Source organism: Stegostoma tigrinum, chromosome 28 (assembly GCF_030684315.1).
Source record: "Stegostoma tigrinum isolate sSteTig4 chromosome 28, sSteTig4.hap1, whole genome shotgun sequence".
Classification (NCBI taxonomy): domain Eukaryota; kingdom Metazoa; phylum Chordata; class Chondrichthyes; order Orectolobiformes; family Stegostomatidae; genus Stegostoma; species Stegostoma tigrinum.
The window spans coordinates 42,659,908-42,682,129 of record NC_081381.1 but is presented as its reverse complement, the minus strand read 5'-3'; the positions used below and the strand labels follow the sequence as shown (position 1 = coordinate 42,682,129).

Sequence of the window (22,222 nt, the reverse complement as noted above, 5' to 3'; positions counted from 1 at the left end):
TCACTTCCTACCAAGGCTAATGATCTATCATGTTCATCATCTCTTAACTCAATGACCCACTTTGCCCTCTTACGCTGCTAATCTTTTCTGCCTTCTGCGCTTCCTACTCAGGCTGTGTTGTTCATGAGCTGCCATGAACAGCTGTTCCAGCCACTTCCATCACACTCACACCCTTCCTTTGTTTCATTGCAGGAGAATTGTCTCATAATAGATCAGAATGGGGTAAAATTGGTGGCAAAATGGTTGACATCTGTCTCCTTGTTGCCAGTGGGAGAAGACCCTTAAATTAATGGGAGAGAATTGAGATGCACGTACTCAGGAAGACAAATAAGCTTCCTTTTGTGGTGCTGTGCTATTTTCCCATTTCCAGCACGCAGCATGTATTCTTAACATAGAGTCATAGAATCATAGAGATGTACAGCTGGAATTAGCCCCTTTAGTCCAACTTGTCCATGCTGATCAGATATCCTAAATAAATCTAGTCCCATTTTCCAGCATTTGGCCAAAATCCCTTTAAACACTTCCTATTCATATATCCATCCCGATAGTTTTTAAATGTTGTAATTGTACCAGCCTTCACTATTTCCTGTGGTAGTTCATTCCATACACACGCCACCCTCTGCTTGAAAATGTTTCCCCTTAGGCCCCTTTTAAATATTTTCCCTCTCACCTTAAACCTGTACTATCTAGTTGTGGACTCCCCAACCCTGGGAAAAAGACCTTGCCTATTTACCCTATCGATGCCCCTCATGATTTTATAAACCTCTATTAGAGGTTTATCGTCAGCCTCTGACCATCCACGGAAAGAAGCCCTAGTCTATTCAGCTTCTCCCTATAGCTCAACCCCTCCAAAACTGGCCATATTTCAAGCTTCTATCAGTATTATATCGCTTATTCCCTCTATTCTCTTTTGCAGGCACCAATGTACCCTCATAGTTCCATACAAAAGAGGCCAGCCTCTTCAGCCATCAGCTGTTCCTCCTTCTCTGAGGAAGAAGCCCCAATCCTTCAGAGAAGGCACCAGCAACTTTCTCACATACCCTCCACCAGCTCATATTCTTCCACCTCAGTGTGTACTTTATCCAAATTATACTCAAGAGCAGATTCTGTTGAGTACATCATTGGCAGATCTTCATAGTTGGCCAAGGAAGAAATATCCCAGGTCTCTAACACATAGAGGATGGCCAGAGACCAGGCATTTTCTGTGCCCCAGTTAGAGCCATTGTTGATCTGATTGGCTTGTGAGTTACTTCGGAGGGCAATTGAAAGTCAACTGCATTTGCTGTGGGTATGGAGTCACTAGTCGGCCAGACCAGATAAGAATGATAGATTTCCTTCTTGAAAGAACATCAGTGAACCAGATGAGATTTTGCAACATTGATGCTGGTTACTTGGTTACCATGTGGTTGGTGCTGCAAATTCCAAATTTTGTTAAGTTGAAGCTTCAAAATGTACCATAGCAGGATTTGAACCCATGTCCCCGGGGTTCTGGATTACTCAACTTGTGACAAGAGTGCTGCATCACTACCTCACCCTAGTCTACAATTTGTATCAATGATTAGTGTTGGCAGATTACGTGTGCGGAACATGATAAGCAAGCCAACTCAGGTCTTCTGCTATACTAAAACCAAGAACTGTGGATGCTGGAAATCTGAAACAAGAGCAGAAAATGCTGGAGAAACTCAGCAGGTCTGGCGGTGTCTCTAGAGAGAAAAACGTAGTTGATGTTTGTTTTCTTCTTCACAGACACTGCCAGACCTGTTGTGTTTCTCCAACACATTCTCTTTTTGTTTCTGTTTTTACATCTGTACCCGTGTGTTCTGTAAGAGGTGAGAGTGATCAAAACATTTTAAAATTAATTCAATAAATAAATAATGAATTATGTTGATTTATGCAGTATAATATTTAATTTAGTATTACTTTTGTTTCTTGTCCTTAATTTGTTGGTAATAACCTTTGTTTTTGGAAGACTTTTAAAATGAAGTTGGATAAACCACTGATGCTTGACAGCTTGTAGTGTTTGTAGGCACATCAGTGATTGCAACAGTTTGCACAGCGCGTTGACTTGGCACAGAAAAACATTGTCAGAAAAAAGGACTGCTTGGTTGGGTAGGGGTTTACTTAAATAATTATGGCACTAACCATATGTAGAGGTGGGTAAACTGTCATCATGTTTACTATTGACAGATGTAATGTTAATTATAACTGTTACTTCAGAAGAGACTGCTGGTATCTATGTTAAAGTAAAGATCTCATGTTACTCCGAAAGACTATTTCTAGTTATGGCTTTTGTTGCTTTGAAGGATAAAAAGTGATTGAATTATTGATGTACGTGTATCCTTTACATTAATTAAGAATCTTTGAGTTTAGATTTTAGTTATGTTGACTGATGTAGGGAGAATAAATAGGTGAAAATAGTTATTTTTAAGGTATCAAGCATGAAGACAGTGTGCTATGTGAAATCTCCAACAGGCCTTATTGCTGGCTAAGCATCCCTGGAGATGGAAAGAAAAAGGGAGGTCCGTGCGGTTCCATCCTAAGACACCACTGGAAAGGAGTTCAGAGTATGTCTTCCCTCTCAGGCAGAAGAAACTTAAATAGACATGAAGTCGAAGCAAGACAACCCTTTTGCCATCAACATCATTCTTGTGTTTTATCTCTGTTGTAAACAGGCAGTGTTTAAGTTCACCTGATATTGGTGGACCGTTTGACTGTGAAGGCCATTATAGCATTCTGCATCGACACTTTCCCACAGGATCATGGGATAAATGATCAGGAGTAGAATCCCTAATTTGTTTTCTTTCAACATCTGCTTGCTTTAGGGATGTTGAATTCGCGTGTAGTGTGTCTGCCAGCACCATGCTGGTGTAAAGATCACATATTAACTTTGTTTGGACCATGGATTTTAAAAAAAAGTACATTCTGCTTTAAACCAAGGAGACTGTGTGAAGAGTTCTAAAAATCATGTTTATCAGTACACTCTATGAGTTGTGTACAATACTGCTTTCCCAGGAACATCAAAAGCAAAAGTGGACATGACAGAGCTGATGGGCTCTGAACTAAGGACCCGGTGACCATGATTTGACTGGGACCATTGCAGCAAAGAACTACCCAACCTGCAAAGAGAAAACGACAAGAAAATGGGGGTCTCTCTCGATTTCTCTCCTCCCCCCTCCCCCCTGTCTTGTACAGAGGTACTGGAAAGCCTCCAATAACTGTCTTCCATTCACTTTGCTTGACAAATCCTTGGTTGAAGGAGGAATACATCAACTTCAAGGACAACAAAAGGACAATTTCTTCACTAGTGAATGAAAGAGAGCACTGGTGTGCACAGAGATAATGGGAACTGCAGATGCTGGAGAATTTCAAGATAATAAAATGTGAGGCTGGATGGTGCACAATCTTGTGAAAACAGCAAAAAATTAAAAGGAATTAAAACAACAAATCAAATCCTGTAGTCAAATCTGGTGCTATTGAGCTGTGTTTCTCTGATCTCTTTCTTTTCCTTTTTCTGCTCTTAGTATCTATGTCTTGTCTGTCTTAGCGTGTCTCTCCGTTTAAAGAGGTGAGAATTTAAGTTAGGAGAGAGTTGAGGTTATGGCGTTACAAGTTAGCAATTCATATATCTGAATTGCCATTGGTTAAAGGCAACTTTCATGATAAATAATATTTTCACATTGAGTTATAGAAACTTGGTGAATGTTTTCTTTTAAGCTGAGCTTGTCAGTCAGGTAAACTGGCGATTTTGGATTATTTGATCAAACTTTTTCACATTTGTGATGGTTGCAAAAATAATGGGGTATGATTTCTATTGCACTATCCCAGTGAGCTGTGACGCTGGTTTCATCTTAAAACATTGATCATGAAATGAATATTGGACAGTCTCACTCTAAATCACTCAAAAAGTCTTCCACATGCTGAAATACTTTGTGTACCAGTGGGTCAGCATGGTGGTGGTGGTTGTCAGTGCAGAGGTGGGAGGTGTTGGTGGTGGAAGAGGGGACAGATCGATATTGTTAAATCTTCTTGTTTTTTATGAAGAGCAGGTTTGACATGCCCTAAGCTCTACAGTAATGAGAGGTGAATGTTGTGATTTATAATAAGCAATAGGTTAATTTTGTTAACCAGGAAGAGCAAATAGTCTAGGCTGGGAACTGAGAGCCATGACATATAGGATGCAATGTGTTGTTCAGGTGCAGGAGCCAAGTCAGTAAAAATAGCCATAGATCTGAATATTCACTTTCTTCTCTATAAAAGCAAATGAAGTAGTACAAAGCAAAAGTGATTTTGAGAAGCTCAAAAGATTAACCATAGCTCTGCCCTACCTTAAGCATATATGAATTATATATGTATAAATTAATGATTCTGGAAGTGTCATTGTTCGAGTCTGATTTAGGCTCCTCCCAATCTGATGATATTACACAGCCTTGAGCCTTCTGCCTGCCAACAACTATGTGATTGGCTCCTGTGTAACTGAAAAGCTTGCTGGTGTGAACATTTAGCTGGAAGTCATTGGACCTGTGAGAAGGACATAGCTTACCTTCTCTCAAGTGGAAATAAAAGTTCAAGCCTCAAGAAAGCCAGTTTGTTTCTCCCCATCATTCGCTGTAGCTTTTAACCAGTAAGTCAAAGATTTTGTAAATGTGACCCAGCCTCTGTGCCTTCTACAAGCGACTAGAGTCATTGAGCCTTACAGCATATAGACAGACATTGGAGAAGGAAAATTGTGCAACAGCAAGACCTGATAAGCCAAAAGGACATGGACCATTGAACTGTCTTTCGTGCCTATCCCTCCATCCATTGCCTTTCTTTTAATATCTCTCTGCGTCTGTCCATATGTGTGTCAGAGGAGTTTTATAAGGGGTTAGAGTGTTAATGAGGAGATTTATTTGTTGACAATTTGTGATTGTTTAGCTGTAGCTAGATTCAATTGATGTGTAACTAATAGGCATTCTTGTTGACTCCAGGAACCTGATCTGTGCTTTCTGTCAATCTGGGTCTAAATACACAGTAAATTGGGGAATTTTGTGTACTTTTATAATATTTTTAACTTTTGTGACAATTCCGGGAATAGTAGGCTTCACTTTCCAGTACGTTATTCCCAGTGGATGTAATAGTTTCCCTAACACTCTTTGTTGTCGACATTGCAGATGTTCGGCTACAGGATGAATTTCACGTAGACTGATAACAATGAATATTATGTACTTATTCAAAATAAGAAATTAGAAGTGTAGAATAATATTTCTGAATTGGTGAAATACGTGTTCAGTGCAAAATGGCTCCTTTGATTAAGTGGAAACATTCTGTTGTAGGAACCACAAGTGTGAATCCATTGAATGATTGATTGCACCTAACCGTGTATTTACATTATTTACTTCATTCATTACATCTCTGTAAGCATATTGGTTAAATGAGTAAGTGTGGCATGTCTTTAGATAGATTTATAATAAGACAATTTATATTTTGATTCAAGGCAATGTTTTGAAGAAACCCAGTTTAATGAAGACTGTAACTTGCAACTTGGACAAGCTGTCCCTTCAACTTTACCCAACACTGGAGAAATTTGAAGAGGAGCTGGTGGAATTGCTTAATGCAGACCGACTGCTCAAGGTAGGGCAGAGCTATGGTTAATCTTTTGAGCTTCTCAAATTCACTTTTTTGCTTTGTACTACTTCGTTAGCACTTTGATTCTTCTTTTTCTCACTTTATTGTTGCTCCCAATGACACAGCCTTCTATAGCTAAGTGAGGTGAAAGTTATAAATGCCATCTCAGTTTTCATTATGCATATGATACTGTTAACTTAGAGCAACAGCCTGCAATTGTGGAGTGAGCTACTTATTTGCTGGATGCAAACCACATTGGCCACATGTTTGTATGTTATTGCGTTCTACTGTGATTGTGCACTTACTGTAATTGACATTATTGTTTTTAGCAATATCTGCTAAGAAGTAATATTGATAATTGCCTTGGGTGATTTACTGATGCTATCCATAAATGGGATCTAAATTGACATGGATGGAAAATTGTTTAGGGTGGTTCAATGAATGTCTATCAACTTCGGTTGTATTTTCTGGCATGATGAGGTCACAGTGTTGATTAAGGCACTAAAGATGTTGCATACTTTGAGGCAACTTTTGAGTCTTTATCATTTAACCACGTTTCAGTGTCTATCTCATTTATCGCACAACTGCTCTGTCTAGCTATCTCTCCATGTAGAAACCAAATGCCTCCTCGGATGTGCACTTCTGAACTCCAGCCATGTTTGACAATGTTATGAAGGTGTAAGTTGTTTTTCTTAGGATTATATCAGCGCTAAACATTTGAAACAAAGATTTAAGAACGAAGACTAAGCACCCTTTATGTCAACCAACTTCCTTTTGGGCCTCATTTTGGGATCAGCCATTGAACTAATTGATATAACAAGGCGTAGAGCTGGATGAACACAGCAGGCCAAGCAGCATCAGAGGAGCAGGAAAGCTGATGTTTCAGGCCTGGGCCCTCCTTCCTGCTCCTCTGATGCTGCTTGGCTGGCTGTGTTCATCCAGCTCTACGCCTTGTTATCTCAGGTTTTTCCAGCATCTGCAGTTCCTACTATCTCTTGAACTACCTGATGTTTCATTTGTGTTCTGCTCAAACATCATTGTCCTGAAAGTTAACACTGTTTCTGTTCCCATGGGTGCTGCTGAGTGTTTCAAGCATTTTGTATTTTAATTTTGAATTTCCAAATCTGAAATATTTTGCTTTTGCCACTCTGTTTAATTCATGGTCAGGACTTTACATGGATTGCTTACCTTAAGGCCATTTTGCTGTTCTAGCCAAAGGAAGTTCAGTTTTTTTCTCTTTCACCTCGTATATTTCCATTGTTTCCAATTTCCTTTCCTGTTTTGTTGAATTATCTCTCAAAGATGGTTTTCATACTCACATTTCCCTCCTTAGCAATTTATCTCTGACTCTGATTTATTCCACATAGATATCAATTAAATTTTCACCCTTTGTGTTTATGATTACTGACATAAGACTCCTTAGATATCTAGCGTTCCATAAAGCACTGTTCTCACCTCATCATGAGATTCACTCTCAACTGTTATCACAACCCTGATGGAAAGAGTATGCTGGAAGTCAAGTCATTATTCCACGAGTTGTCCTAAATGTAAAAATGACCAGTTTAATCACCAGGATGGTTAGTTTGCCAGAATTTAGTCCCAATCTAAGGCTTCATCAAGAAAAAGGTTCATGTATCAGAGCAAACTTCTCCTTTAGCAAGTGGTAAAATGCAAAACTAATTGCTAACATGCAAACTTTAATTACACCTTCTTTAAATCCAACAATACACATCTTAATTCACAAATATAACAGACCACTCCGGCAGTTTTGCAGAACTTTTGTGAATAGAAGATAAATTCAGAAAGGAAAACATCTTGTGGGTCAAAAGTCCAAACCGCAAGGGTGGAATGAAGTGACATTCTCATAGTTGTGTAGTTTTTTGGTGATGATACTGTGTTCTTGTTGACGGTAACCAATAAGTGAACACTATGCAATTCCATTTTTGATTTGGTTTATAGAAAAGAAAAACAACTATTTCATTCTCTGCAGCACATTTTTCTATTTATATTTCAGATAAAATATGTGTATACTTTGCATCAGGCACTGGCACGTGAATCTTTTGACCTTTTTGAAGCACTAACTTTATCTCTCACTGCCCTGGTTCACCATTTTATTTCATCCATGATCCCATTCAAAACTTTAACATTAAATACTTCTTTTCTTTAGGTGTGAAGAATCTGTGTTCTGGTGATGGGTTACTGCATTAAATCATGATTTACTATGAGTAGTCCTTTGAGTTCTCCATTTTATTAACAACATATTCCATCTATTCCACTTGTTTTGAAATGAATAATTCATCCAGTGCTGCATATGTTTTTAATAAATAAAACACCTTGATAAATCTCTAGACTCTTAAGCAAATGCTGCATCAAAAAGCAAATTTGGGAGAAGGAAATGTTTGTCTGTCTGTGGAATGATAAAAGCTACTAATGCGTTTTTACACAGAGTGGCATGATTTGAAATGTACAACATTGTATGTATCTCATGAACAAATCAAGTGTTCATAAAAAGTGTTTTATGAAACTATACGCACAGCATCTTCAAACTGAAAGAAAGGCAGGGATGCAGCAAAACATATTGCCTGTGAAATAAATTGGAGTCTGCAGTCCAACTGGCTGGTAAACTTTCATAAGTAATGCAAATATTTACATTTTTTGAACAAAAAAAATGCTTTTGACCACTTCAATCACTGCCGCATCTCGTTTACGTATCATTGAAGTCAATCTAGCAGTGATAATGTGAGCTTTGCTTTAAGTTCTGGACAGAAGAAAGAAAAGGGGGAAGAAAAACCTTCATGAGACAGTTGTCTTCAAGTTGAAGACCTTGGAGATAAATGCTTTGAATGGTGAGTAATGGCTGACATGTTTGTGGTGTTAATAATTCTGAAGGGTTCCTCCATGGAACTCTATAGATCCCTTCAGCAAGAGTCAGAGACTTTAATGGTACCGCGAGGGGAATCCCCTTGAAGAGCATCAGTTTTGCAGAAAACTGATGCCGTTGCAAGAGCTGTGTTCAACAAATGAGTGCTTTTGTTTAAATATGTTCCATTTAACTCTGTCCATGTTATATTGAATGGTTGGTGGTCAATAGCATTCTTCCCCCTTACGCCTCTGTCAGCTCCTCACCTTCCACAGGGTTCCTTGCCTCCATCTATCATCTGGAGACAAAGTGAAGATATAAGGTGGTGGACTGGCACCCAATCAAAAAGTTGCTTTATCCTGGATGGTTTTTCATTCATTTTTGGAACTGTACTCATCTAGGCAAATGGAGTGTATTTCAGTGCTGTAGAATTTGTGCCATGTAGATGGTGGATAGACTTTAGTAGATCAAGAAATGAGTCATTTGCTGCAGAATTCCCAACCTCTGCCCTTACAGTCACATTGTGGGTGATGCAGTTCATTTTCTGCCAGTAGTGATCCTTGGGATCTTGGTGGTTAGGCATTTAATGATGGTAATTGCTTTGGATATCTTTTCAGAGATGGTCATTATTTGGCATTGCATGACACGAGTGCCAAATGCCTATTATCAGTCAAACCTTGTACATACAAAGGCAAAATAATTAAATATTTCAGCCATACTTTTTTCATTACCTGTACATTATTTAGTTCTTGCTTTCCTATTTTTGTATCCCCTTGTAAATTAAAACCACCAAATTAATGCAGAAGTTGAGGTGTTAAACATGTTACAGAATTACTATTACAAATACAGTAAAACAAGAATCTGGTACGGAGTTTGAAACTTTGCCAAAAGCAAAGTCGGAAACAATTTTGCCAGAAAGCATGGGAAGCTATGAACAGCCTTAAAACAGGTATGACACTGCTATACAGATGCATACAGAAACATCTTATTATGTTAAGAACCAAAAGAACAGCGGATGCTGTAAATCAGGAACAAAAACAAAGTTGCTGGAAAAGCTCAGCAGGTCTGGCAGCACCTATCGAGGAGAAAACAGAGTTAACGTTTCGGGCCCAGTTCTGAGGAAGGGTCGGGCCTGAAACGGTAACTCTGTTTTCTCCTCCACAGATGCTGCCAGACCAGCTGAGCTTTTCCAGCAACTTTGTTTTTGTTCCATCTTATTATGTTATTCAGATAAATATCATTTTTGAAGTTCTGATTTTCAAAGTGACATAGAAGTTACTTAAGACTAACTTATAACTAAAGAGGAAGAGAGCAGCTCTCTTAGATAAAATAAATTTTCCCTAAAAGTTTTAAACTTGACAAAAAAATACCAATAATGCTGAAATTATGAACACAGTTGTTGGATACCTTCTTTATTTTTAGATGCACTTGAAAATTGTGTTATAGTACTTTCGAAATAACTATTCTCCTGCAGTATTTAACTGTTAGTCCTAATTGTTACAAAGCTATGTTTAAGCCGCTCCTTTGTCATGATCCTGATGAGAAGAATGTGCTGGTAATTATACCTCACTCTTCCTTGAATCGTTCCAAATTTGTAAATGACCAGTTTAATCAGTAGGATGCTTAATTTGCATGACTATTGATCATGATCTAAGATAAAAGGAACTAATGTCAGGTTTCATTGATAATCAAGAACAGAAAAGAACTTGTGCTTTAAAAATTGGAAAAATAGATTAATTACTAATATGCAAACTTAAACTGTATCCCTTTTAAATGGACAAGTTAGACAATTCTGCAGAAATATCTTGGATGGAAAACATAGACAAAAGGAACAGATTCTGTGGATCAAGAGTCCAGACCAGTTCAGTGGGAAAAGGTGACTTTCACACAATACTCTAAGCTTTTGATGATTGAATGGCATTGTTGTTGATAACAGTGAATCTCAGTTGGTAGCTGGTCAGTTGAACCTGGGTCGTTTATTTGAGTTAAACATTCTTCTTTCCATTCACAGATGGACAGACAGAGGGAGAGAGAGGGAGGTACCTGCCTTAACTTGTAGACAGTGGTGGACAGTGTACAGCTTTCCTTTCTCGCTTCTGTGATACTGTAACTGAACTCCAACAGATTTTGCTAGCCGTTGTTTTTAACCCAATGACACCTGGTGCTAGTCTCCCTCTCAGAAGTATCAGATCTAGCTTTTCCAAAAGCTACATAACCTTGACCAACTAATAACTGAACACCTCATAGTTCCATTGTTGAACTTTGAACTTTGAGTTCTGAAAATCAACTCGTTCTATCTCTGCAATCTAGATGTGCAAGTGATTACCCCCATCACTCTTTATAATAAGCCATTTTGTACTTCTACAACTGGATTTGTGATTGTTTGTTTTTCTTGTCATTGACCTTGGCTTTTACTCTCATTCTCTCTCTCACTTCATGTTATTCTTATATATTGCCAGATTGCTCCCTTATCACATCCTTTCTTGTTTAAAGTCCTATCTACAGCTCTGTTTCTCCTTCCTACTGTTGCTGTGGTCCCCTTTTGGTTCATCTGGGGCTTATTGCAAAGGTCCAGCTGTGTCTTGCCCTAATACTGCTGCTAAACTGCTATAGAATTGTACCTCTCTTTCCCATACTAGTCTTGCAGCCATGCATACATCTTCCTGCTCTGTCTGTTTCAGTGTTAATTAACAGCTGTCTTGGGCAATAATCCTGAGATTACCATGCATGAGGTTCTGCTTTTTAATTGAATTCTTCCTTCAATCCAATTGCAGTCAAAGTATATTGACTATTCATTTTGTTGTTTTATGTTTTTGCTGTGCGCAGATTGGCAGCTCTGTCTGTCTGTTATAGCGATTACCTTCAAAAGTGAGAAATGCTCATTTCAGATTTCCAATGTTTATTTTTCAACTCAAGATTTTGTAATGTTCGCTGTATTTGAAGCATGATGGTTTTAGTAAATAAAATGTCTAACGTAGACTGTAAAAAGTATCCAACTGGTCAACTGTTTAATTGGGGCAGCTGTAGAATCTAGTTAAACTCACTGTGCTGCATGAAACCAATTTTACAAATATATTTGAATGGCATATCTCTTTGGAGATAGTCAGAAATCACACAACACCAGGTTATAGTCCAACAGGTTTATTTGAAATCACAAGCTTTTGGAGTGCTGCTCCTTTGTCATCTCCGAAAGCTTGTGATTTCAAATAAACCCATTGGTCTATAACCTGGTGACGTGTGATTTCTGACTTTGTCCATCCTAGTCCATCACTGACATCTGCACATCTTTGGAGATAAGCAAAGCATATGCAAAATACACATACCATTTTTTAGTGTGATCATTTACTGCACTTTCCCACTTCTTATTTGTTCCCTTGCATCCTTTCAAAGGCACTATTCATGTTGAGTCATGATTCATCCTGAGACTTTCCCAGATGTCTTGGCACTGTCCTAGCTATCCTGATAAAGGTTAAACAAAATTAGCATAGTCATTTTTATTTAATCTTCCTATCTGTTGGTAGAACTATTTTCCTGGCCAGTGCTGGTAACTAACAGTTGTTTAGTAAGCAAACTATTAGAAATGTGTTTTATTATTTGTAGCCTTTGTTTATTGGTTGACCAACCAAGAGCAGGCCAGTATTCCAATTTAATATTTGGGGTGTATTAGGATAGCCTGGTTAACTTTCACTGTACGTGGGCTTAGAATAGGTCATGAAGTCTAACTTAAAGAATCTTCTCATCTGCAAAAGTAGGCTGTGTTTTATTTTTGTGAAACATTAACTTTCTTTTCTGGCTGTTTCTCCAAGGATGCTATCTTGGGTTGTGGTTGAGGTTGTTGACTTGCTCTCTGAGCTGGTTTGTTTTGGAAAACAAGCCAGTTTGGCGAGCAAGTCAACAACCTCACTTGCATCTTAGTAATCCACCATGTTCGTGTTTGGCTATGAAGTACAGATGTCTGTTTTGTCTATGTTTTATAGAATAATCAGGTTTCTGACGGAAGCATGGTTGTCATTCAAGAGCGAAGGCTGCATGTTTGTGTTCACAATGGCTGGTGCTACGTTCACAAGCCGCAGGTAGTAGTTTTAATACCTGGAACGGTGCAAGGAAAATCCAGGACCCTCTCCAAAAGGTAAAGTTTATTGTCAGTGAGGTGAAATATATTACAAATGCAAAAGATATGGGCTGTTTTACAGTGATTCTGTTAACCATTGTTAAGGCACAAAGATGGCATACGATCTAACTGTTATATTTTGCTTTCATGAAACAATGCCATCTCCACGTAGTTTTTTAAAATCAAGATCACTTTTGATCTTCTCATTCTGTTGTCACATGCATTGTGATGTGCATCTTGATACCTACAGAAAATCAATTGGAGACAGCCCAGTATGGCAGTCTTCATGAAGGTATCTGGAATCTGCAAGTGAATTACTCCAGAGATATTACATCATAAATGGAGCTATACGGGCTGTTCCCCAATGATTACATGTTGAGTTACTTTAGTTTTTGCTTCTCGGAGCTCAGAAAAAGATTAAAAATATTTTCAATTGCTGCTATAAGGTTGATGGGGAATATTACACAAGTGACAGTGAGTTATGGTAGTTCTCATCATTATGTGAAAGGTCCGTAACTCATAAGTAAATTAAATTGTGAATATACTGTGATGGTTGTTGGTAAGAATTAATAAACTGCTGGTACTTTGTGTAATGGTGTGATAATCACACTTTTCTGCAGTACAAGTGCTAACTGACCTTAAGGGAGGTCTTATTCCAAATCATTATACACATTCAATTCCATGTTGAATTGATTCATTCATTCTCAGATTTTGTTACAATGCCGCACACTTCCTTGATCCTTCAAAATTTTGCAGCATTTACTGCATTTATGGACATTGATCTGGGTGTGAGACTAATGTCTTTGTGCTTTGCTTAAATGCATCAGCAGGGCATAGAAATTGGCAAGATCAGCCTTTATAGTCCATCCCTAAACTTTCGTGAAAGTGGTGTTGAGCTGCCTTCTTGATCTTCTGCAGTTCATGTGGATTTTCTTTAAGATTTTCTTTAAATATTTTTTTTCTTTATTCATTCATGGGATGAGGGCAACACTGGCTAGGCAGCATTTATTGCCCATCCCTAATTGCTCACAGGGCAGTTAAGAGTCAACCACATTGCCATGGTTCTGGAGTGACATGTAGGCCAGACCAGATAAGGATGGCAGTTTCCTTCACTAAAGGACATTAGCGAACTGAATTGGTTTTTACCAACAATCAACAATGAATTCACAGTAATCATTTGATTCTTAATTTCAGATATTTATTGAATTCAAATTCCACCATCTGCTGTGGCATGATTTGAACCTGGGTCCCCAGAATGTTGTCTGGTCTCTGGATTAACAGTCCAGTGATAATGCTACTAGGCATCACCTCCCCCTCTGCTGTATCCATGTGGTGTTATTTCTCATTTTGGTGTGATGACTTTTTAAAATCCAGATAAATGTTTAAACCTGTGCAAAACCTATAGTCTTCTTCACTGAGATGTCCAAGTTTGTGAAAGTTAAAAGTACCAGTCAGTGGAGCACTGTGCTATGCCAGAAGATCCTAGATTTGATTTGTGACCTGAGGGAAGTGGGATCTTGGTCTCGAGTGCCGGTGGCCATTCAAAATTGATTCTTGAACTAACTTTCTTACAATAAATGTGAATGGGTTTCAGGGGAGGTAGGTTTTCATGCAGGAATGGGGGTAGTGGTGTGGAATTTACAGGCACCTCTTGAAGGGGGATATTTAATGACAAACACTCACTATTAGAGTACTGCACATAAGGGTATTCAATAAGATAAGAGCCAATGTACTAGAGGTAGCATATTAGCATGGATAGTGGATTGGCTAGCAAATAGAAGACAGAAAGCTTGGATAAAGGGGGTATTTTCATGATGGCAACCTATATCAGTGGAGTGCCTCAGGGATCAGTGCTGGGCTGCAATTATTTACAGCATGTATTAATGACTTTGATGTAGAAAGTGAATGGAAGGCCCAAAAAATAGGTGGGAAGTGGTGAGGATGACTGAAAGAGACTGTAGAGGAATATTGATAGGTTAAGCGAGTGAGCTAAAACTTGGCAGATGGCGTATACTATGGGGAAAATATGAAATATTGCCCTTTAGCAGGAAGATTAGAAGAGCTGAATGTTATTTTAATGAAGAAAGCTGCAGAACAGAGGGATTTGGGGTCCTCGTGCGTAAATCATAAAATGTTAGTGTCTACGTTCAGCAGATATTCGTAAACCAGATGGATAATTGTCCTTTAATTTTAAAGGGAATGGAGTACAAGATACCAGTCAGATTACAGCTGGAGCACAGTGAAGAGTTTTGGTTCCTATATCAAAGGAAGATACACCGACATTAGAGACGCTCCAGAGAAGGTTCAGATAGTTGATTCTGGTATTGAGGGATTTTCTTTTGAAGAGAGGTTACGTAGATTGATTTTTGTACTCATTGGAGTTGAGAAGAATAAATGGAGACCTTCATGTAATGTATAAGTTTCTTAAGGGCCTTGAAAGGATAGATATAGAGAGGTTGTATCCTCTTGGGAGATTCTGGGACCAGAAGCCATAATTTCAGAGTGAGCATCACCATTTAAGACAAGGATCAGGAGAAATTATTCTTTCAGGAGGTGGGAGGCCTGTTGAAGCTGGTTTATTAAGAATATTCAAGACCGGGATGGGCAGATTTTTAATCCGAATGGGTTCAAGGATAATGGGGAAAAGGCAGGCAAGTGATGTTGAGAGTTATCAGATCCACCATGACTTGATGGGTCAAATGGCCTACTTCTGCTCCTATGCTTTAGGTCTTGTATTCAAGAACAATTTGTTGCTAAATGATAACTCTGTACAGATTGCATTTAATTGATGGGACTTGGAGCCAATTAAGATAAGGCATTGAATGGCAGTCTAAGCTACTAAAAGAATGTCAGGAAGCCTACCACTGACTGATGTAATTCAACTTGAACAAAAGACATACATCTTTAGAAAGTCTGTGATAGACAAGTTAATTCAGTGGGACACACATTGCTTGATGTTGGGCTGTTTTGCATAGTTCTGTGTCATGCACTGTTCCTGTGTTCCACTAATGTAGAGCAATTTGTTTTATTTGTGCAATTTACTTGCACAGCTGTGCAGAACTTTAACGAAAAGCTAGACCGTCTGTCTGTTATAAAATGCTGATTTGAGTTTTTAATTGTACTTCTGCATTCGCAATTCATTCACTCTGTAACTGCCACATATCAAGAATGGGTAGTATACTTTGGAATCGGATTCTGATCTGCCTGTGGAATGCAACAACACAAAATCCTTTGTTGGAAGTTGTCTGGCTGGATTGGATTCTACCTCATGTAAACCCTAATTGTAGTGTGGGCTCAAGCCACATTTAAAAGATACTTATGTGGACCTGCTGAGCACTTCCTACATTTGTTGCGAAGCATGTTTTCAAAAACATTTTAAGAGAGCAGAGCATTAGATGCTTATCTGCAGTGAGCGAATCATATATAAAATGCAGTGGCCAGTTAGATTCCTCCATTGCTAGTTGCAAATTGCACTCTACACCTCTGACCCAAATACCGTATTTATTTTGATGGCCCAAAAGTAATGAACTTGAAGCCTCTAACTGAGAAGCATCGTAGAAGTAAATGGTTTCTGTCCTTTTCCTACATCATATGGTCAAAATTAATTACGTTTGGCTCTTTAGTCATGGTTAGCGACTAAGAATATTTGAAGTGTGTTCACCCTTGTGCAGACAGTGAGGAATTATCGCAGAAAAATGCATTAAAATGCCATGAATTCGATATTGAGTACAACTGTGATTCAATAGTGAATGGGCCCAGGATTTTAAATGCATTTTTCTAATCTTGTCTCTTCTTATAGGTTAAAAGAAAATGACTTGGAGTTCTATGTCTAATCAGAAAAGGAACATTTCATACATTTTGAAGAAGGGGGTCAAAGGACAGAGTGTTAATTGGTTATTAGAAGACTCCTTGTTTGTAGTACAGCGCACTTTCTGTGCAAACACTTAAATGATGAGTGTTAGCCAAACAGAACAGGGTTAACTTGTTGCCTTTAACTCAGTCTGGACTGCAAGCCACTTATGGCTGTGAATAATGGAAAAGTTTTATAGTAAAAAGTGGCTTGTGTTTCTTTTCTAACCACAGTTCCCAAAAAACGTCCCTGGTCCTCAGGAGCCGTATCCAGCTGACAGAAATGGTAAAACTGCCAACGTTTGCTATAGTTTTCCACCTGGAATATGTGTTTTCCAACTCCACAGGAGCAGATAGGAAGGTGAGTCTATGATTCCTGGATTTGGTTTACCTGCAATGACCTCATGATGGGTTTCTAGCAGTGTTTTCTACAAACTGTGACACAACTGATATTTAACAATATTTATCTGGGGTTTAACCTATCACAGATAAATAGGAAATGCTGGGACCATACATTTGTGAATACCCTCCTTCTCTGTCAGTTTGGAAGTGTGTTTGGCTGCCATACAAGGGTTTATCCTGAAATAATCACTGACCTGAATCGAATGTTGATCAATCCACTGTGGGTTTTTATTTGTATCTAATTTTTGGAAATTGTATTTTCATTTCATTCTCAGTTGCATTATATGTTTCGTGCATGTTTGATGACATTCTGTTAAAATGTGTTTTTCAACTCCAGTTAAAAGAATACAGATAGGACATATTGTAATTGTGAATATTTAATGCAACTATTAATTTTGGTTCTTGTATTTTGAAAGTCATGTGTCCGGTCTCAGTTAGTTCCTGCCAAAGATAATCCAATTACAACCTAAATCTCACCTTGTTGAAAATGCAAGCAAACCCTATCTTAGTCATATGGTTACAATTTGATTGTGTAGATCCATATAATTCTGGTGTAAAATGTGTCTGTTTCCTGCAGTTAAATGACTTACAAGGATACCATTAAATCCAAATATTTCATTCCTGATTTTATCATACAGTGGTGGCTGTGATACAACTTAGAATGTTGAACCAAACTTTCTATTTCCTTCAGAGAAGGCAACAACTGCGGGTGCCTGAGTCAGAGATAACACAGTGTGGAGCTGGAGGAACACAGCAGGCCAGGCAGGGTCAGAAGAGCAAGAGAGTTGATGTTTCGGGTTGGGACCATTCTTCAGAAATGGGGAGGGCAAAGAGAACACGGAAATAAATAGTGGGAGGAGGGGTGGGGCGAGGGAAGTTAGGTAGGATGGTGATAGGTGAGTGCAGTTAGGCAGTGGTGGGGAGTGGTCAGTGAGTTGGGAGAGAAGATGGACAGATTGTGTCAGGTCAGGAAGACAGGAATAAGAGGGAGGATTAGTCATGGGATGAGGCCGAGAGTGGGGAGATTTTGAAACTGGTAAAATCCACGTTTAGACCATTGGGATGTAGGCTCCCAAGGTGGAGTATGAGGTGCTGCTCCTCCAGTTTGTGGGTGGCATCACTGTGACACTGGAGGAAGCCCAGGATGGACATGTCACCCGGGGAGTGGGAGTGAAAGTGGGAAGGGGAGTTAAAATGGTTCACAACTGGTAGGCGTTGTGGCTTGGTGCACACAGAGTGCAGATGCTCCTCAAAATGGTCTCTGAGCCTACACTTGGCCTCCTCCACAGCAGTGAGACCATGTCGGGAGCTGGGGATGCTGGTCACGAACCATTTTAACTCTTCCCTCCCACTCCCTGGGTGACATTTCCATCCTGGGCCTCCTCCAGTGTCACAATGACAGCATCTGCAAAACTGGAGGTGTAGCACCCTATATTCTGCCTTGGGACCCAATAGCCTAATGGCCTAAACATGCAATTCACCATTTTTAAAATCTCCCCACCCCCAGCCTCATCCCATGTCCAACCCTCCCCCTCCTCTCTGCCTCCTTCATCTGACACAACCTGTCCATCTTCTCTCCCACCTATCTGCTACTCCTACCTCATGACCAATCCCTATCACTCCACTATCACCATCCCACCTACCCCTCCCCTCCCTATTTATTTCTGAGCTCCCTTCCCTCTCCCCATTTCTGAAGGGTCCCAATCCAAAATTTCCTTCTCCTCTGAAGCTGCCTGGCCTGCTGTGTTCCCCCAGCACCACAATGTGTTAGTTCTATTTTCTTCAATGTTTGAAATGTTCTTGGTTGTTCTGTTTTGTCTTCCTGATCTGATGGGAGTTGCACTTTTTTTAGAAATGGAGTTATACTAGCAATGGTGACCGTGGCTTCAAAGGTAACAGTAGAGATCGGAGTCAGGTCTAGATCTGTTTCCTGAATTCAGTAAACAGAGCCTTTCGACGAGAGATTTTTTTATTTGCAGCCCAGTTGAAAGTTATAATTTAAACGTGTCCACTGAATTAGAATTTGATTTTGTGCAGAATCTGTCAATATTATAAAAATAAATAGATTTTATTGCTAGTCTTTTTCAACATGGGAAATCAAAATCCAGGATTGTGTTGTCATCTGAGACAATGGGAACTGCAGATGCTGGAGAATCCACGTGAACAAAGTGTGAAGCTGGATGAACACAGCAGGCCAAGCAGCATCTCAGGAGCACAAAAGCTGACGTTTCGGGCCTAGACCCTTCATCAGAGAGGGGGATGGGGAGAGGGAACTGGAATAAATAGGGAGACAGGGGGAGGCGGACCGAAGATGGAGAGACCTGCTTTGCTTCAGGATATGATCGAGCAGTTTCAAGGCTGAAGAGATTACAAGAGAGTTGCAGTGGGAGAGAGATTCCCTGAGGTTGGACGGGAGGGAGGAGGGTAACTTCTTCAGGTTTGGCATCCCTGGAAAAGGCTTCAAAGTAAGGTTAAAATTGTATCAGAGATAATGGGAACTGCAGATGCTGGAGAATCCAAGATAGCAAAGTGTGAAGCTGGAGGAACACAGCAGGCCAAGCAGCATCTCAGGAGCACAAAAGCTGACGTTTCGGGCCTAGACCCTTCATCAGAGAGGGGGACGGGGAGAGGGAACTGGAATAAATAGGGAGAGAGGGGGAGGCGGACCGAAGATGGAGTGACCTGGTTTGCTTCTCCCCATGTCCCTCTCTGATGAAGGGTCTAGGCCTGAAATGTCAGCTTTTGTGCTCCTGAGATGCTGCTTGGCCTGCTGTGTTCATCCAGCTTCACACTTTATTATCTTGTGTTATCATCTAATGTGTCTGAAGGGATGCTTGAGACCTAGTGGAATGAGAGGTTAAGTGATGGATATGTTAATTGAGAGTGAACGTGATGTGAATTAGTTATGTAAATATGGGGAGCTAGTAACCAGCAGGGCCAGACATGTATGGAATGTGGGAAACTGAAATAAAGCTGTCTTCAAAAGTGTGGACTTGGACTTTGTTCGAAAACTCATATCTTTTAGTGTATCACAGAGTGAAGTGTTGCAAATGCATCCAAAGATACATTTGTGAGTTCTTTTGCAGTTGGGTATAGTATTTGTGAATTGGAAGGCAGGATATTAGAATTTGTTTGTAAAATGATCGGGGACAAGAATGTGTGGTCCCTTTAAAAGATGATGTGCTTTTCTGGGTTTGGAGATTGAAAAAATCTGCAGGCAGCAGCAGATGCATGGATAGTTCTTCAAATAGAAACGTTGTATCAGAACGACTATACTGTTAGGAGGCAAAGCAGCATTTTTACCACGACAAAGGTTTAGCTGATTAATTTAAACAAGACCCTAGATACCAAAACACAAATAAATTTATATCTGATGATTTTGGCAACCCAGGACTAATCCTAGTTTAAGAAATTGATAGGTCATTCAGGGTAAAAAAAGAAGTTACTTGAAAATGTGAGTGTGCGTGAGAATGAACTGCCATCTGAAGAGGAACTCACTGGCTCTCAAAGAAATCTCTAAACTGCCAGAGTAAGCACCGTCGAAGTAAAGGTGCTACAGCGCTGTTAGCTAGTCTTCCTGACCCAAGAATTCGATGGAAAAAGGCACTTTAAATGGAAAACAACAGTGAAGGCCAAGAACATTCCGGAAGACTTATCCTAGCTGTAAGTTTGAGAGACTAAGTTTTAATTTTTTTCTTTCTTATTACTTTTCTTCATATACATGAGACTGATATTTATTGGAACTGCGTATCATTAGAATTTTGTTTTGTTCCGGAGTAGTTGGTAATTAAGGGGGGAATTGTTCAGTTTGTAGTAGTTCAGTAATCTGTTTACTGTCACAGTTAGGTTAATAGATTGTTACTTGCTGCTTATAAAGTGAACCTCAGGGATTTCTTTCATTTAACCACTCCTTTACAACAGATTGGGGGTGAGAGGCAGGTTATATCACTTTTCACACTTCCTTTAATGGATTACTAGGCAAGGTGAGCTTCTGAACACAGAACATTGAACAGTACAGGCCCTTCGGCCCATGATGTTGTGCTGACATACTATCCTACTAAGGTCAAACTACCCTGCATACCCTACATTTTACTATTCTGCCTATCCAAGAGTTGCTTAAATGTCTCTAATGTATCTGACTCCACTACCACTGCCGGAAGTGCATTCCACATGCCCACCACACTCTGCGTGAAGAACCTCCCTCTGTTATCTCCCCTGTACCTTCCTCCAATTGCCTTAAAATTATGCCCCTTGTAATAGTCATTTCTGCCCTGGGAAAAAAGTTTCTGGGTATCCACTCTATCTATGCCTCTCATTATCTTGTACACCTCTATCAAGTCACCTCTCATCCTTCTTCGTTCCAATGAGCCCCCTCAACCTTTCCTCACAAGACCTGCCCTCCAGTCCAGGCAGCATCCTAGTAAATCTCCGCTGCACCCTCATAAAGCTTCCACATCTTTCCGATAATGAGGTGACCAGAACTGAACAAAATATTTCAATTGTGGTCTAACCAGGGTGTTATAGAGCTGCAGTATAACCTCACGGCTCTTAAACTCAATTCCCCTACCAGTGAAAGACACCACACCATACACCTTCTTAACAACCCTATCAATTTGGGTAGCAATTTTGAGGGACCTATGGATATGGACCCTAAGATCCCTCTGTTCCTCCACACTGCCGAGAATCCTGCCGTTAACCCTATATTCTGCATTCAAATTGGACCTTCCAAAATGATTCACTTCATACTTTTCTGAGTTGAATTCCATCTGCCACTTCTTTGCCTAGCTCTGCATCCTGTCAATGACCAGTTCCAACCTACAACTGGCTTTGTGAGGTCAGGTCATGCCTCACAAGCCTGATTGAATTCTTTAAGGATGTGACAAAACACATCAATGAAGGCAGAGCTGTGGATGTGGTGTGTATGGATTTCTGAAGACGAGTCTAGACCCGAAACATCAGCCTTCCTGCTCCTCTGATGCTGCTAGGCCTGGTGTGTTCATCCAGCTCTACACTGTTTAATCTCTTTACTGAAGGGAAGTGACTTTCTACTCCTGAAGTTTCATCTCAGTTACATTAGGTGGCACTATTGCATGGTTCATTAAATGATGAGTGTGACGAGCGAGAAGTCTTGGTATGTTCAGCAAAACAGCTAAATGTTTGCAAGTGTTTGAACTAATTTATGACCTGCTAAGTAATTCATGAAGGGCCTTAAACTCTAATGCACAAAATAGACCTATTTATGCTTGCTGTAATTCAGTTTGGCTGGATAATTCTGCTTTACACATTTTTCAGGGTTCGTGCTATTTTAGTGTGCAAAATGTAAGCAAGCAAAGTATCATGTTTAGAGTCTTTATAGGACATTTCTGATCAATTAATTAGAATGTTATAGCATTTCA

General features: G+C 39.6%; 1 protein-coding gene across 1 annotated transcript in view; it reads left to right on the top strand.

Annotated features, from left to right (window-relative positions):
* nphp4 (nephronophthisis 4) overlaps positions 1-22,222 on the top strand; it is a 396,691-nt gene that overhangs the window by 153,771 nt on the left and 220,698 nt on the right. The window contains 3 exon segments of the mRNA XM_059655664.1: positions 5,474-5,610; positions 12,442-12,593; positions 16,659-16,785. Coding sequence (XP_059511647.1) covers positions 5,474-5,610; positions 12,442-12,593; positions 16,659-16,785 — 416 coding nt within the window.